The sequence below is a fragment of the Mustelus asterias genome, chromosome 11 (genome assembly GCF_964213995.1).
Source record: "Mustelus asterias chromosome 11, sMusAst1.hap1.1, whole genome shotgun sequence".
NCBI lineage: Eukaryota > Metazoa > Chordata > Chondrichthyes > Carcharhiniformes > Triakidae > Mustelus > Mustelus asterias.
Genome location: NC_135811.1, coordinates 74015387 through 74033502, shown reverse-complemented (window position 1 = coordinate 74033502; position 18116 = coordinate 74015387). Strand labels below are relative to the sequence as shown.

At 42.8% G+C, this 18116-nt stretch overlaps 1 protein-coding gene across 3 annotated transcripts in view; it reads left to right on the top strand.

Annotated features, from left to right (window-relative positions):
* Positions 1-18116, top strand: part of gosr2 (golgi SNAP receptor complex member 2) — an 86688-nt gene that overhangs the window by 26755 nt on the left and 41817 nt on the right. For 2 of the 3 annotated variants that reach the window (XM_078223760.1, XM_078223758.1), the window contains exons 2-4: positions 4649-4713; positions 8371-8479; positions 10386-10518. In XM_078223760.1, the coding sequence (XP_078079886.1) occupies positions 4649-4713; positions 8371-8479; positions 10386-10518 (307 nt within the window). The remainder of the gene's footprint in view (positions 1-4648; positions 4714-8370; positions 8480-10385; positions 10519-18116) is intronic. The other variant, XM_078223759.1, reaches the window with a different exon arrangement.

Below are 18116 nucleotides of genomic sequence, written 5' to 3'. Positions count from 1 at the left end.
TCCCAATGTTTCTATTGTATAAAGGAGATTTGGGTTTGTATAGCACCTTTTACAGCCCATGGACATCCAAGGCACTTTAGAGCCAGTGAAATACCTTTCGAGTTTCGTCATTGCAACCAATTTGAGCATGGTAATGAACAGATAATCTGTTTTATTGATGTTGATTTGAAGAATAAATATTGACCAGGGCACTGAAGAAACCTCCCCCCTTTTCTTCGAAATAGTGTCTAGGGATCTTCCCCATCCAGCTGAGTGCCTCTGTTTAAAGTCTCATGTGAAAGACCACACCTCTGACAGCATTACGCTGCCTTAGTATTGCACTGGAGAGTCAGTCTAGATAATCTATAGTTGGAGTCGGACTTGAACCTTTGCTCTTTTTTGATTCAAGGTGTACAAGTAATTTGTACTTTGTATCTAATTGCAGTTATTATGAGTTGTGTTTTAAATGTATTGATTTTGCAGTTTTGGCTGCAGTAAGCCATTGAGAAAATAGTCATTACAGTACAGACTGTGTGAATTCTTATTTCACCACACATTTCTCCCAGTACTACCACCACCAGTGACGAGCCTGCAACGCCCAGTACTTCACCCTCGTGTTGTACAGCTCAAAGTGCATGTTGGAGAAGTCTTCCAAGTTCAGAAGAACAGAACCTATAATTGTACTGCTGGATGTCTTTCACAGTTCAAATAAACATAGTTTGAACATTTTTATTACTCTTTACTGAAACCCTGACTAACATTGTTATTCTGTCACTGAGTTGCATTTTTTAAAAGGTTCTCCTTTCACCAGCTGCGAAGGACATGAATATCACATCTTACAGCCCCTGTTGTTTTAAGTATTTGAATTTTGGCTTCCAGAGCAAATCGTTTATTTCAGAAGTTTGGGAAAAGATGAAAAAATTGGATTAATGTACTAGAGTGTAAAAATAATTGGATAGCTTTTTCAAAGAGCTGGCCAGACACAAGGGGACAAATGGCCGCCTCCTGTGTTGTCTGATTCTGAACATTAACCCAATCTATGTGGACTCTAGGTGCCTTGTATTTCATGAAGATGTACATCATGATCACAGTTAAATATGCATTCATATAATGTACGGCATATATATGCAGCATGGTGGTGCACTGATTAGTACTGCTGCCTCACATCGCCAGGGACCCAGGTTCAATTCCAGCCTTGGGTGACTGTGTGGAGTTTGCATGTTCTCCCCGTGTCTGCGTGGGTTTCCTCTGGTGCTCTGGTTTCCTCCCACAGTCCAAAGTTATGCAGGTTAGGTGGATTGGCCATGCTAAATTGCCCCTTTGTGTCCCAAGATGTATAGATTAGATCATAGAATCCATTGAATCGTTACAGTGCAGAAGGAAGCCATTCGGCCCATTGAGTCTGCACCAAACATAATCCCATCCAGGCCCTATTCCCGTAACTCCATATATTTACCCTGCTAATCCCTTGACACCAGGGTCAAGTTAGCATGGCCAAACAACCTAACCCACACATCTTTGCACTGTGGGAGGAAACCGGATCACCTGGGAGAATGTGTGAACTCCACACAGACAGTGACCCGAGGCCGGAATTGAACCCGAGTCCCTGGCGCTGTGAGGCAGCAAAGCTAGCCACTGTGCCACTTAGTGTCCCAAGATGTATAGGTTAGATGGATTAGCCATGGGAAATGTGTGGGTTTACGGGGATAGAGCGGGCCTGGGCAAGATACTCTAAGAGAACCAATGCAGACTCGATGGGCTGAATGGCTTCTTCTTCTCTGTAGGGTTTCTGTGATATATATCTTAAAAGCTTGAAACTGACCTGTGGATGATGCTTGCTGTGGAGTAGCTTGTTTGAATATAATTAAAATCTTGGTAATCAGAAATTCTCAGTGAATCAGGAAGGTAGGTACAGCAACTGCTATGGAATAATGTATTGCAAAACTGTGTAACATACCAAGATTCAACAGAAATGTGAACTTTTAAAAATGTATTCTTTCATGGAACATGGGCAACACAGGAAAGGGCAGCATTTGTTACCCGTCCCAATCTGCCCTTAAGATGGTGGTGAGCCATCTTCTGGAACCACTACAGTCCATCTAGTTTGAATTTTATGCAGCAATTTCGTTACGTACGAGTGGCTTGCTGGACCTTTGCAAAGGGCAGTTAAAAGTCAACCACATTGACATGGGTCTCGAGTCACATGTCAGACAGATCAGTGAAGGAGGCAGATTTTCCTTTCCTAGAGTACGTTATGGGTCCTAATGGCATTTGATGATAGCTTAACTGAGACTAGTTTTCCATTCCAGGTTTATTAATTGTCTGAGATTAAAATTCCACCAGCTGCCAGGATGGGATTTGAACCCGTGCCCGCCAAGCATTCACCCAAGCCTCGATTGCAAGTCCTGTGACATTATCGCTACGCCACTGTCTACCTGTATCACACTATGTGAATTAACCACAAGGCTTCAATCATTTTAGCCAGTTGCTTTTCAAGAAGCAGTCAATGACCTGGCAATGTCCATTTAAAAAAAATAATATTTCTTCTGAATCCATTCCTTTCAGAAATTTTGGTCTCTGATTATCATACTCTATGACAAAAAAAGCTTTGAGCTAGCTTTTCATTATGAACGCTGCATCAGTACTTTTGTTCTCTGCTACCCCAAGATTCTTCCCCTGAGAATGAATTCATTGTAAAATAGAAAATTCTGCATCATAGAAAGAGGCCTTTCTGCCAATCGTATCTGTGCTGTAAATTACTTTCCTGCAGCAATCCGCCACTTATTCCATACCTTCCTCTAGTATGCCTGTTTTCACTTCAATCATTTGTTTTTAAAAAAATCTAAATATTTAATCTTTGTTGAAGTATGATCAATGGCTAGCTCAGGTTTGGTGAGCTGAATCTCTTTACATCTCTATTAGTAATTTGCCATTTCATCAACTTTTTGAATATGATACAAGTTGTAGTCCGAGATCAGATGTGTCTGCCCGGTGGGCGTGTAGTGGCGATGGTTGGGGTAGGCAAGCTTGGCACACTGAAAAGGAGGTAAGGCACCATTGAAAATAATGGGGAACATGGAGATTGTCTTACTGAATGCTTTTAAAGAGAAAAGTTATAGTTTCTACTGGGTGTTTATCAAGGGCCAAAGTTCTGTTTAACTTTCTGCTTTGTTCAGTTTCTTTGAGTTTTTTTATATGCTAAGATTGGTGATTTCTGTGGATTAAATAACTCATCTTTTACCTGTGCTTACTTTCAAAAACTAAATACACCTTTTTAAAAAAAAAAATCGACATGCATTTCTCTCAGTTCTGATCTCCTTTAAAAATATTTTAAAAAACATTTTTTGGGACAGTGTATGGTGGTGAAACTGCTGCATTTGGTCAGGAGCAAATTACTGAACTCAGCAGAAAGAGGATTAAATCAAACAGCAGCCCCTCTTGTCTACACCCTTGTCGTCAGCATGTTAAAATATTAAGTTTAACATTTGGTTCCCCTTGCTGTCGGTTACTGGCTGGTAATCAATCGTGAACGTCAGTACTCTGCTATTGATCCATCACAGATGAGCTTAATTAGGCTTTCTGTCCACTTGGTGACACTGAAGCTAACTGTAATACTCTGACTGAGGTCTGCTGAATTGGAATCCATCAGAATTTAATTTAACCAGTACTTTCTAGGTCTTTATGGCCCACCCCTCAGTACATGACACATTTTCATCAAATTACAGAGGCCCATTTCTAAGCCATACATTCTTCAGCCGAACTGGTCCATGCTGGTGTTAATGCTGCACACAAGCCTTCTATCAGCCCATTTCATCCAATCTTATCAGCATAATCTTTGGTTCCTTTCTCCCCTGTGTGTCCGGTTTTCCTTTTAAGTGCAGTTTATCTCAACTGCTTCTTGTGGTAGTGAGCCCCACAATCTAAGCACTCTGGTTTGAGAATGGTATGTTTATCTAGAGTGCCCTTGTGTGCCATTCGTGTGTATAATTGTGGAGTTGGTGTCTATGCTTCATTGGAAATAAAAGCTTTATTTTCGTAACTATAATTCTGCTTGAGAGTGGTTAAGACATGGAGCTTATTACTGCAAGGAGTGAATAACACAAATTTTGAAGGGAAAGCTAGATAGAAACAAGGGAGAAATAAATGGTTGGATGAAGACAGGTGGGAAGAAGCTCATGAGGAAGATAAACATTGATGTGGGACCTCCTGGCCAGTTCCTGTGCTGTAAACACTTTGTAATACTGGTTTAAGTAGGTGGGTTCAGTTTCTAAATTTGCCTCTTTCTCTTTTATCACCACCCCCCCCCCCCCCCCCCCCGCCACCCCTCCACCCCCATGACTCCCAGCAGAACCTACTTGTGAAATAGCATTTTCCCTAACCCTGTTAACCAGTCTTGTTTTCACAATGACCCAGGACTTGCAGCTACTGATTGTAGGTATATTCCATACAGGAAGATCCAGTGATTCGTCACAGTCTCTCTCTATCTCTGCCATCAGTTGTGCTGTGAAAATGGAGCCACTCCTTGTGCTTTTGTCATGTTTTTTTCCAAGTGCTGATAGGGAGTCCTTGTACAGAATGTAAGGGGGGAAAAATCCTCTTTCCTCTGGGGCCCTGCCCATGTTTGTAGATAGACGCTAACCCACCCATTTCCTCCTGCCTCTCCTCACAGGCAGATCCATGAGGTGCAGACCCACATGGGGCAGCTGGAGAAGGCGGACGCACAGTCTGTTCACTGTAAGTATTCATAATTAAGATATGTAAACAGAGCCAGCCTGGTGCCAAGGCAGGGGAGGAGGTGACGTGGGCACAAAGCTTTGCCAGAAGAAATAATGACATTGTTTTCAGTCCTGGTGGGGTGGCTTATTACATCACCATTTTACAGTGGTATAACCCACGCCTCACTGAGGGACGTTTACTGATTTTTGTCAAAGTCATTCTACATAAAGGTTTGAAATTTCCCCAGAGTACCGCAAAGCCATAGTTCCATGAATTGTAACTTTGAACTCGTCTCTTTAAAATATATTTGTTCTGTTGTGATGAATAGTACATTCGTTCATACAAAACTTGCTGGGATTATACAAGCCATTAAACACTTGGTGTGACTGTCTTTATGCCTTGACATGGAGTTCATTGGCAATTGTCCCCAAACACTAACTGACTGCCAGTCAGTCCAGGTACATTAGTTGGGGTGGTGGACAAGAGGATGGAGTTATTCTCTTGTGTATTGAGAATCCCATTATCACTTCCATAAGCAGCTTAATTATGTGCTTGCTTCCTACAACTCTTAAGTATTCTTTGTTCTCTTTTTGTACAACTATTTATCTTATTTAAGCTGGCCTAGGTAAGTAACAAGCCACAACTAACTTTGCTTTCAAACAAAGACAGCACATGATTTTTACCAGCATCTCCAGTGGTCCAATGGCCAGGAATAATGTTTATTTTCTTGCCACAGATTACTTTCTGATGTTCAGTGTGTCAATAGTTCAAGAGATGGGCTTTGGCTTGCCTTGGCTCATATGTCTTTTGGTGGGAAAGACAGTTCTTTCCCAAAACAAATCGTTCGTTATGAAAACAAAAAGTGCTGGGAAAAACTCATCAAGTCTGGCCGCATCTGTGGAGAGAGAAACAAAGTTAACTTTTTTGAGTCCTTCTTCAGAAGTGGCTTGTTATGACCTGCTTGGGAAGTGGGTCTACACTGATGCTAATCTAAGGTGTCTGTGCTCTGCGGGGTTTTGTGCAGGATCCCCTGACAACGCTGAAACTTCTTTACCTCTGTTCCTTATTCATTTAATGGATAAATCTGTGTTTTATTTGAGGGGTGAAACTTTTGTCGACATCAAGGTGAGGGTATCACTGCTACACTTTCCTAGATCTGCAATTCCTTCCGGGCCTGATGCAGGGTAGATTTGGTATGGATTAAGATCAATGCAGCTTGCCTAATGTACCACAGTAATCCCAACTCAGAAAAGCAGCACCTAACTATACCAATGGGATATTTGCACTGTGGTTTAACACTGGTCATCACAGCACCAGGGGCCAGTTTCGATTCCAGCCTTGGGTGACTGTGTGGAATTTGTACATTCTTAAAGCTTATTTATCAGTGTCACAAGTAGGCTGACATTAACACTGTAATGAAGTTGCTGTGAAAATCCCCAAGTCACCACACTCTGGCACCTGTTTGGGTACACTGAGGGAGGATTTAGCATTGCCAATGAATCTAACCTGCATGTCTTTTGGACTGTGGGAGGACACCGGAGCACCCGGAGGAAACCCACGCAGACACGGGGAGAACGTGCAGACTTCACACAGACAGTGACCCAAGCTGGGAATCCAATCCGGGTCCCTGGTGCTGTGAACCAACAGTGCTAATCACTGTGCCACCATGCCGCCTGTGTCTGTGTGGGTTTCCTCTGGGTGCTCCAGTTTCCTCCCACAGTCCAAAGATGTGCAGGTTTTGTGGATTGGCCATGCTAAATTGCCCCTTAGTGTCCAAAGATGTATGGGTTAAGGGGATTAGCAGGGTAAATACATGGGCTATGGGGATATTGCCTGGGTGGAATTCGCTTTCGGAGAGTTGGTCCAGACCCGATGGACCAAATGGCCTCCTTCTGCACTGTAAAATTTCTATGATCCTTCCGGAGGGAGGCTGGTATTTCCAGTGAATATGGACGATTACACGTGATGGACTTAAGGCTATGAGGAACTGCTCAGAATACACTAATTTCAGGTGAGATCCCGTGGGCTGCAGTCTGGATTGACCCTAAAAATATCCTCCAGAGGTGTGGCTGATCAGAGTGCCCATAGATGAACACAAATTTCTGACCTTCTGTACAAGTGGTAACTGACCATCGTCTCGAGAATGATTGATTTGCTGCGTGCAGTCCCGATTCACAAACTCCGCAGATAGAAGCTTGTGCTTCCATCTTTGCCACGACACAACATTTCAAGTACATTCTAGCCGATACCATGTACTGCTAAAACATCAGGGCAGCTGTTGGTAAAATTACTGAGTAAATAAATAAATTTCAAATATGTGTTTACATGGTGGCAACATTACTAGATAATATATCAGAAAAGAAGCGTTTTAAATTTGCTGGCTATTTGCCATATGATATTTGCTGTTGGCAGTCCTGTGTTGTATGTAGTATGTCCATTCACCCCCAGGAAGTCTGGTAAATGGAGCCCATTGCTTGCCATTAGAGCAAAGCACTTTTAAAGGATTGTGTATTTTGAAGAGATGCAGAACTTTTTGACTTTGTTCAGAATGGCTATCTCAGTAGCTTTGTGGCTACAAACGTCCTGTTTCTGCTTGGTTGACTTTATCTGACTCTACAGCCTCCTGAAGTCACTGATTCCTGCTTGGATCTAGTTAGCAACAGTCACCCCCCTTATACTTTCCCAATGAGATCACTCCCAGACTTGTGGTGTGCTGGAACTGAAGCAAGATCTTGTCCTAGCCCAAGGTCCATTTTTTTTTAAGGAATTGCAGAGCAGTGAGCAGGAGCCCTGGCTGATTGCTTCTTTCCCCTTCTTGTTCACTCAGGACACTAAGGCCAGTAGTAGTATCCTTTGCTGCCACCCCATTTGCTGCCACCCCAGGTTAAATCAAATAACTCAGCAGACTGGAATTGAGCCTCGTGGGCTGTATGTCTTCATTGCAAGTTACCAACTGAGCCATCAGGGACGCATCCTGATATTCTCTTAATTGGAGTTTGCATAATTCAGGATTTAAAGTTCATAGAATGCCCCCCCGCACCATTGTTTATCATATTTGAAACAGCCAGTATAGAGTTGTCTTTGCTATTCCATAGCAGTTGACCTTGTCGGTACTAACAGAAAGGAAAGAGATTGCTTTTCACTGCCTCAGGATGTCCTAATTGGCTGTAAAGTACTTTCATTACTTTACTTTTCTTCCTACTGTTGTAATCTATGAAATACGACAGCAGTCAATTTGGATGCAGCAAACTCCTAAATGTGATAATGATCATGTTTGTTTTTGTGAAGCTGATTAAGAGATAATTATTGACCAGGACACTTCTGATAGTCTTCAAAATATTGCCATGGGACCATTGATGTTTACCTCCGAGGTGCCCCAGTTAACGTCTCATCCGAAAGACGGATCCTTCGACACTGGCACACTCTTGGTGTTTCACTGGAGTATCCGCCTTGATTTTTGTGGTCGAGTCCCTGGAGTGGGACTGGGACCTGCAATCTTCTGATTTCTGGCGAGAGCATTACCACTGACCCATGGCTGACACAATAAATGCACAGTGTTAACACACAGATGAGTTGGTGCATTAGATGTCTACAGTATGACTTAAGGAACTTGTGCAGTTCACCCATTACTACTTGCATTGTTTTAATGATCTGACAATTATGTTACTGCTACAGTGGTGGAAAATGAAATCCAAGCCAGAATAGATCAGATTTTCAGCAATCTGGAGCGACTTGAAATACTGACCAGCAAAGAGCCCCCAAACAGACGGCAGAATGCCAAATTGTAAGTGTGATTGTCATTTTAATGATCATCGTTACTTCATTGCAGATTTATTTATTGAGATAAATGTTGATTGTTGCGCAAAAAAACCCAGGTTTAAACAAACTAGGTGAAGCAGAGGGGGTTTGTGCAGTTTTTTTATTGTTCAGGAAATTCCAAGGCAGTGCCCAAATCCAGTGTAATAGGATAGTTGTAGTGTACTTAAAATATATACCTCTAATATATGAATCTTAATATGAAACACATTGGAGCCCAGAACAGATGTCTCTGCAAAGCATTTAAACTTGTGTTTGATTGCTGCCCTGAGTTAATGTTGTAAATCCCATGATGATGATGTGCTTTTCATTAAATTATTCCTTCTTTAATTTTTAAGCACTGAGTTATACTTTTTATCTGCTAACGGCCTTGGGAAATTGCATCCTAGTTTTGTGCCATGAATTCTGATCAAAATCTAGGATTCCAGTACTTCACTTGTGCTCGTATTAGGGATCATCCTGGTTCTGAACTCAACCCGAATCTATTCCCCAGTCCACAGCGAGAAGTTTCCTAAGCTGATCAGAACAAGGACTAATTAAACCAGCACATCTCTGGGCTTCAGTACAAAAGTTAAATCATCTCCCGGGTTGCATGATTTGGAAGGGTATGGTGCAATGTTGCTTTGCCAGCACATTTCTGGGCTGGTGTAATTGTGAACTCAACACTTCATTCCTCCCCACCCCCAAACTCCCCGTGCCACCCCTGCTCCCAATGACTCTTGTATTGGAGCTGTATCTGAAGTAGGAAACCTGGACCTGGAGGAAACTTGAGGTGCAAGAGATTTATGGCACCAAATAACTGTACAACCAAGAGGCCAGTTATTTTGCAAACCGTATATTTTGCCTGTTCTCCCCGGGCCCCAGTCATGCATGCACTGAACGAAGCGAGGACTGGGCAGTGTGCACTTGCAATGACATTTTCCTTTAACTGAAAATGAAGCCTGCCATTGGCAATCTGGGCAGTATAATGCGTGACAGATTGATGTGACTGAAATAAGAAACCAGAGAGAAAAAATCAACTTGTAAATCTGAAAGAAGAGTTAGTCACGTGAAGGAGTGAATGATTTGAATGATGTCTGGGTCCCTGAAGGTTATTGTAAGATATGGTTTAAGGAAAAGTCTTTTGGAAATATGATTGAGCTTTAAGTTTGTTTTTGGGCTGCAGTTATGTTGCCATGTTTGCTTCAATGCATAGTTTCTGCTGCACATTGACACAAAAGTGGGGTAACCCTGAAATCGGCTAAACACTTTTGGATGTTCTGTGCACACAAATGGTATGATTATAAATGCATATTGTCACTTTTCTTACTACTATCTTTTTTCTGTTTCTTTATCCTGCTCGTTCTCTCCAAACAGTTGTTACTTTTTAAACTTTTTTATTTCCTTACCCTCCTCGTTCTCTCCTAACAATAAAGAGGCTTCTAAGAGACTGGAGCATTGTGCATCTGGGTAAGCGAACTTGCATCGAGCACTAGCCTCGCAGGCATGTTCATCAATGGATCTATTGGATTGCATAATTTTTAAAAAATCTTGTAGGTAGCAGCGAGTTCATTCTCTTGAAAAAGGTTACTGTTTTCTGTGGGTTGCTGCAGGCAAATTGGCTCCTGTGTTTGCACTTAAGAAGCAATAATTGGCTTTGAAGTGTCTTGGGACATGTTTAGGTTGTGAAAAGTGTCATACAAAAGCAAATACTTTATCTTAACCACTTCTTCATGTTTGTTCATGTGCTCTAAATGAGTTCTAAAACCATTTGGGATCAACATCTTCCTTAGGCAGGGCCTACCGCATTTAGCGTTTGCTCTGAAATATTTTTATGATGGTTATTGTGTTTTAAAAAAAAATTTGGTATTTGACTCGTACTTTCTCTCCTGTAGCCGAGTGGATCAACTGAAATATGACTGCCAGCACCTACAAACAGCTCTGAAGAACTTCCAGCACCGGCGGTATACCCGTGAGCAACAGGATCGAGAGCGAGAGGAACTGTTGTCTCGCACGTTCACAACCAATGTAAGGAGTTATTAACACCCTTTAACCTTGCAGACTTTTTACGACATTGGTGAGACTGGTTAAAACACATTGTGCATTAAAAGAAGCTCTGTTTTGTGGAATGGTGGGATTTGGGCCTGTAATGTCTTCATGTGCAAAAGTTGCAATGCAGAGATTTGGCGATTGCCCAGAGCAAGAGGAGAAATCCAAACAGCAACATACAATGGTTGCTGGACATTTGAAATAAAGGCAAAGAGGACTAGGAATACTCCTCTGTGGAGAGAAATAAGAGTTAACATTTCATCGTCTGTGCCCTTTCATCAGATTTGAGGAATGAAATGGGTTTTGAGCAAGTGAAAAGAGATGTGCGAAAGAAGGGCAAATGGGAAGGTTTGTGATAGGGTGAAGGGCAGGACAAATTAAACAAAGGTTTTTGTGGTTAAAAAGCCAAAAGGGGTTTTAATGGGATAAATAAACTAGGTAAGGTGTGACTGGCAAGATAGTAGACATCCAAATGCAAAAATAACAGGATTCAGAAAGGAAAAGGTGAATTGGCGCCAAAAACAAGTACTAAACAGAATGGGAGTTGTGGTTATGATCTATGATTGTGGCGTTGAGTCCAGAAGACTTTAAAGAGCCCAATCAAAAGATGAAGTCTTGCTCCTCAAGCTTGCATTGAGCTTCATTGGAACACAGTAGCCGGCCAGGAAAAGGAAGCTCCGAGTGGGAACAAGGTGGAGAATTAAAATGACAAGCGGCAGGAAGTTCAGGGTCATACATGCAAATTGAATGAAGGTGTTCCCCAAGATAGTCAGCCAGTCAGTGATCGGTCTTCCCAATGTCAAGAAGACATGTTGTGAGCAGCAAATGCCCTGTATTAAATTGAAAGAGGTGCAGGGAAATTACTGCTTCATTTGGAAGGAGCTTTTGAAGCCTATGATGGTGAAATGGGAAGTGGTTAAAGAGCAGCCACCTCCTGCCCTTGCATGGAAAAAGTACCGTAAGAAATGGAGGTTTATCTGAGGGTGATGAGATGGTGGAAGAGAAATCCAGGCTGCTTTGCCTTCAATTAGAAAGTTTTATATTTTGCTGTAATGTTGCAATGATAGTATTAACACGCACGCTGTCTCCATTTCTGAATTGCTTTGTTAGGAAGCTAAGGAGCTCTTGAAAAAATATTTTCTGTCGAAATTATGCAGGTATTCATAATTCAATGGAGGTTAATGTCAGGAATTTGCAGTTTTTGTGATCCTGTTCCCCTTTGGCTCCTGTTGATTAACAACTGGTTATCGATTGGAAAACACTTTTTGAAAAATTATATTTCACCTTCATAATACGAACATATGAAATAGGAGCAGGCCATTCAGCCCTTCGAGTTCGCTCCACCTTTCAATGAGATCGTGGCTGATCTTGAACATCATTTTCCTGCATGATCCCCTTATCCCTTGATGTTTCTAATATGTAGAAATCTGTTGATCTCAGCCCGGAACATGCTCAATGACTGAGCTTCCACAGCTCTCTGGAGCAGAGAATTCCAAAGATTCATCACTCTGAGTGAAGAAGTTCCTCTTCATCTCAGTCCTAAATGGTATGCCCTTTATCCTCAGACTTTGTTCCCTGAATGTTTTTTGTCCTCAAAATCTGCAACATACGCTCAACAGATGAAATATCTGGCAAAAACCAATTGAACTTCATTATCCATAGAATCCCTATGGTGCAGAGGAGGCTATTCGGCCCATCGTGTCTGCACCGGCTCTCCGAAAGAGCATCTTGCCCCGGCCCAACCCCCTGCCCTATCCCCGTAACCCTGCGCAATTTAGCATGGCCAATCCACCTAACCTGCACATCTTCGGGACTGTGGGAAGAAACCAGAACACCCAGAGGAAACTCTCACAGATACTGAGAGAACGTGTAAACACCACACAGACATTCACCCAAGGCTGGAATTGAACCTGGGTCCCTGGCACTGTAAGGCATAAGTGCTAACCACTATTTCTTATAACCCACTCTCTTGTCGGCCTGCCTGCTTGGACTGAGATTGCTATGACAGCGGTACTGCAGATCTAAGCAGCGCGTGACAGATTATGGTTTGTTCCTGAAGCAGACCATGTCATAACCACTACTGTTATGATTCTGTTTTTCTAAGGGAGAGAAACTAACTGCTTCAGACTTGTATGCCATTCATTTAAGGTTACAGGACAGCGTAGGTACTGCAGCTTTAGGTCTTCCCTTTTTAAAAAAAAAGTTTTAGGCCTTATTGGAGGAGTTTGGCCAATTCTTAGTTTGGGGAACAGAAGAAAATGTCATGTTATAGTTAACTGTAACCACCACCACCAGCATGGTGGCACAGTGGTTAGCACACTGCTGCCTCACTGTGTCACAGACCCAGTCGATTCCCGGCTTGGGTCACTGTCTGTTGGGGTTTGCACATTCTCCCAGTGTCTGCGTGGGTTTCTTCCGGGCGCTCCGGTCTTTCCTCCCATGGTCCAAAAGATATGCTGGTTAGATGCATTGACCATGCTAAATTCTCCCTCGGTGTACCTGAACAGGTGCCGGAGTGTGGCGACGAGGGGATTTTCACAGTAACTTCATTGCCACGTTAACGTAAGCCTACTTGTGACACCAATAAATAAACTGTGCCTGAAGTAAATTTGGAAAAATGTAATTCACCTGAGTTAGTGCTTCTTTCCAGGAGATTGTGATGCCTGTGCCTTTCAGATTAAACAGGAGAATGGCAGTGTGAAAAATCATTCTTATTTTGCTAAAGAATAGTCTAATTTTGATTATAGAAGTTCTGTTATTTCTTCAAAGTGCATGAGAAATATTCTCTTTCAGGGGCCTTTGCCACATGTTATATTTGCTTTGGCTGACCATTACCTCACCCTTGCTGTGAAATCTGTTGTGTTTGTTATATATAACCCGCAGCTACATTCTAAAATGGGCGTAGGTGCTTCTCAAGCTGCTGTGTACATGTTTAGAACAGAATGACTGGCTGAAGAGTGTGTCCAACTGGAATTGTGGACTGCAATGAGTTCAATGTGAAAGTGAATGCTTGGGTAGCTGACAAGAGCTTTAGAAACATTGGACATGAAGATGTGGATCGAGTTTCAGTGGGAGTGGTACTAAAGAAGATGGGAAATATTGCAGAGGTGGAAATAGATGTTCCAAGATAGACCTCAATGCCCGACCACTTCTCTCCATCACTAAGACCACCTACCTGCATCTGCATAACATTACCTGTCTCCGCTCCTATCTAGGGGCATCAGCGGCTGAAACCCTCATTCGTGCCTTTGTTACTTCGATACTCGGCTATCCTGGTGGCCTCCTGCCATCTTCTACTCTCTGTAAATTTTACGTCCTATGCACCAACTTTTGTTCACCCACTGCTCCTGTGCTCACTAATCTGCAATGACTTCTGACCACAAAATACCACAATTTTAAAATTGCGTCCAACTCCAACTTGTTTCCAACTCCCTTTATGACCTGGAAATCCTCTAATCTCTCTCCCAATTCTGGTCCCTTGTGATATCTGATTTTAATAGCTCCACTATTGAAGGCCATGCCTTCAGTTGATGAAACCTTAAACTTGTATGCCCTGGAAATTTCTCCCAAAGCCACCATCCACTCTATCTCTATCTTAACCTCTTTCCCCTTTGACCAAGTTTTTGGTCATCTTTTCTCTCTCCTTATGTGGCTTAGTGTTTTGTGTGCAAGTTTTGTGCAGCACCTTGGGGTGCTTTACACCGTTAAACGTGTTGCATAAAGGCAAATTTTTGATGATGTGGAAGAAGTTAGCTATGCAGGGGTCTGAGATTGTACACCATTAGGTTCAGCCTAAATTCGATTCTCATGGTCCAAAGATGTGCGGGTTAGGTTGATTGGCCATGCTAAAAATTGCCCTTCGTGTCCTGAGATGCGTAGGTTAGAGGGATTAGTGGGTAAATATGTAGGGATATGGGGTTAGGGCCTGGGTGGGTTTGTGGTCGGTGCAGACTTGATGGGTCGAATGGCCTCTTTCTGTACTGTAGGGTTTCTATGTTTCTATGTATGTTCATGAGATGGTTAAGACTGTGTTTAAGATGCAGCATTGTTAGGTGAAGGCTACAAAGAATGGCACCTGTTTTCCAGTCTTCAACTGAAGGAAATTCTGGCTCATCATGAGCAAGCAATTGTCAGCAAAGTTTGTGCATTTGAGAGTGTACGCAGAGAAGTAAAGCTGGATCTCGGCAGTGTGCCTGTGGGTGGTAATGTTGAGAGGTAGCTTGTCCGAGTTGACCAGTTGACCATTTGAAGGACATGCCTAATTTGATTGCTGTTGGGACAGATGGAAATAGAAATGTGACAGGACATCCTATTGGAGATGGCATGTAGTGAACCAACGAGTAGAATATGCTCCTATTTACTGACACAATACTGGAGATGGATGGTGGTGAAGTTAGAATGATTCATCACCACAGAAAACGGTGGAAAGGCTGGGGAGGGTTTAAAATCCACTATCTCAATCTGAAAAAGAATGCATTTGACTCCTTGAACTATATTCTTCTCTGTATGCTGGATGGGATCGAAGACGTGGTGAGGACAGTCTAACGATAATGGTTAGAGGATAGGGATGGCAATGCACACTTGCCAGATGACGCAGCCATCAGACTGAACTGAAGAACCTAGGCTGGGCTCTTTTTTAAACAGGAGAACAACGACATTAGCTTTGATGTGGAGATGCCGGTGTTGGACTGGGATAGGCACAGTAAGAAGTCTCACAACATCAGGTTAAAGTCCAACAGGTTGCTCCTTCCTCAGTGAGTGGAGAGTTGGGTTCACAAACATGGCATATATAGACAGAAACGCAATTGCAAGATAATGATTGGAATGCGAGTGGAGAGAGGGATAATCGCAGGTTAAAGAGGTGTGAATTGTCTCAAGCCATGACAGTTAGTAGGATTTTGCAAGCCCAGTCAAAATGGTGGGCTTTGGCAGAGGAACACTACCAGAAACGGCACTTTGCAAATCAAGAACAATTGTATAAATCAGTTAAGAACTGTGGCTGAGTATTGGTTGGAGAGGTTGGGACCATTTTCCTTTGAGAAAAGAAGGCCGAGAGGAGACTTGATAGAGGCTTTCAAGAGAACCTGTTCCCAGTCAAGAGAGCATTAAGAACAAGAGGGCACATATTCAAAATAATTGGCAAAAGGAGCAAAAGTGATGAGGAAAAACCCAGACTGTGGTTGGAGTCTGGAACAAACTTCCTGAGATGGTAGTGGAGGCAAGTTTGACTAAGGTATTCAAAAGGGCGGCACGGTAGCACAGTGGTTAGCACTGCTGCTTCACAGCTCCAGGGTCCCGGGTTCGATTCCCGGCTCGGGTCACTGTCTGTGTGGAGTTTGCACATTCTCCTCGTGTCTGCGTGGGTTTCCTCCGGGTGCTCCGGTTTCCTCCCACAGTCCAAAGATGTGCGGGTTAGGTTGATTGGCCAGGTTAAAATTGCCACTTAGAGTACTGTGATGCGTGGGTTAGTGGGATTAGCGGGTAAATATGTGGGGGTGGGGCCTGGGTGGGATTGTGGTCGGTGCAGACTCGATGGGCCGAATGGCCTCCTTCTGCACTGTAGGGTTTCTATGATTTCTATGAAAAGGGAATTGGATTGCTTTCTCAAAAAGAATGTGCAAGGTTATGGGGATAAGGCAGAGGAGTGGGACTCGGTAAAATCCTCTTTGAGAGCCAGTGTAAATTTGATAGGCCAAATGGCCTCCTTCTGCACTGTAAAGATTCTGTGAATAAGTTGAGTTGAGGGCAGTCAGGAGAGAGAGCAGGTAGTGGATCTCGTAGAAGAGCGGAATCTGGTGAAAGTTTGGCGACGAGAGAGCAGGGAGAAGTGTGGGATGGGAGCTGTGGAGAGTGAGCAGCCAGAGCTAGGAAATTGGTGGGCAAGAGTAGCTGGGGCAACTTCATGACAAGTCTGTTCTGTAGACAAATCCACAAGCCCCCTCTATCAAAGGTGAGAATTGAGATTCAAGAACTGGAACTTGGAGGAGTTGCAAGATTTGATCGCTCAGTGTTGCTGATTAAAAACTGTGCAAGTACTGACACCCAGTTGTAGAAAGGATAGTCGTATTTCCTTTTCGGTTTAGCTCAGTTGGCTGGACAGCTGGCGCATGATTCAGAGATGCCAGCAGCATGGGTTCAATTCCCGATGAGATTGTTCATTAAGGTCCTGCCTTCTCAACCTTGTCTGAGGCTCCGAAGGAGCTCAGTGTAGTTGGGTGAGTGAGGTAAATTTGTGCATCTGTTGACAGGTTGTCACTAATAAGCAAGAATTGGTTGGAAATGCTTCCTTTACACTGTTTTGCAGGTGTCCCTTCTCATTGGTGGTATTTGAGTCTTGTCTTTCTGGGCACAAGTTCAAGCTCTTTGGAGTTTGGATGCAATTGTTAAAGACGGTTATTTTGACAGTCTGTTATACTTAACTTGTATTCGAACACTTGGGACCCATTCATTTTTGATTACTTCTGGCAACAGAACCAAATCAGTGGGTAGCACGTGGAGGCTGCTGCTTTCCACGATAGAACCATGCACTGTTTGTTATTGAGTCAGTTGCTTTTGCAAAAAATAATCTGACAAAAGTTTTTTTTTAAACTTGAGAACTAGAAAATTCAGATCCCCACTTACTTTCCTGGAATCAGGATGCTGCTTATTTCTGTAGCTGGAGGAGGAGATTGGTTGTGAATTGAGCTGTAGCATTATAAACCAGAGCATGGCCTGTGCAGTTACAGAATAACCTGTTCGTCCTGATGTTCATTCCATGAGATGTCAAGTGATTAAAAAAACCTTGTATAAAAAGGTAAGTGGGAAATCCAAATCTGTGAAATACCGATCGTCCTGCTAGATCTCGGAGTGCAGTGGTTTAATAAAGTTTTGTATATCTTTATTCTCTGAATTTTTGTGAATGATGTACAGTAATCTGGTAAAATAGCTCCATTCATGCTGTGTAATAAAAATTACTCTCACTTTAGATAGGCTACTTGAGTGGCTGTAATATTTGCAACTTTGCACACCAATTAACAAAGCGAAAAGGTAATTTACTCAGTAAGATGCAATGTTGAGGCATATAACCTGTTACTAAATAGAGTGGACCATAATCAGCAATAAATTTGGATGCAGAAAGCCCTTCAACCTATTTGATCTTATCCTTCTGGAATATGACCTTGCTAAACTTCCATTATTGCCTAAGTTTCTTGAAGGAGTTGATCTTACCCCACCTGGAAAATCCAGGCCTTTGATTCATTACAAGGGTATTGTTCTCTGGGTATCTGTGCTGTCTGAGTGACTATTTGTCATGTGAGTGTTGATGTGGAGCTCGACCATGAGTCTGATAACTGTCCTCTGAAGCCCACAAGTGTGTATTTCCATCAGTTACTGACAGCAAACAAGAAATCTCATGCTAAACGCAAAATACTGCGGATGCTGGAATCTTATGCAAAAACAGAAAAATGCTGGAAAATCTCAGCAGGCCTGACAGCATCTGTGGAGAGAGAGAATAGAGCCAATGTTTCGAGTCTAGATGACCCTTCGTCAGAGCGAAATCTCATGCTCCTCCTACCATCATCCCTACTCCCAAAACCACA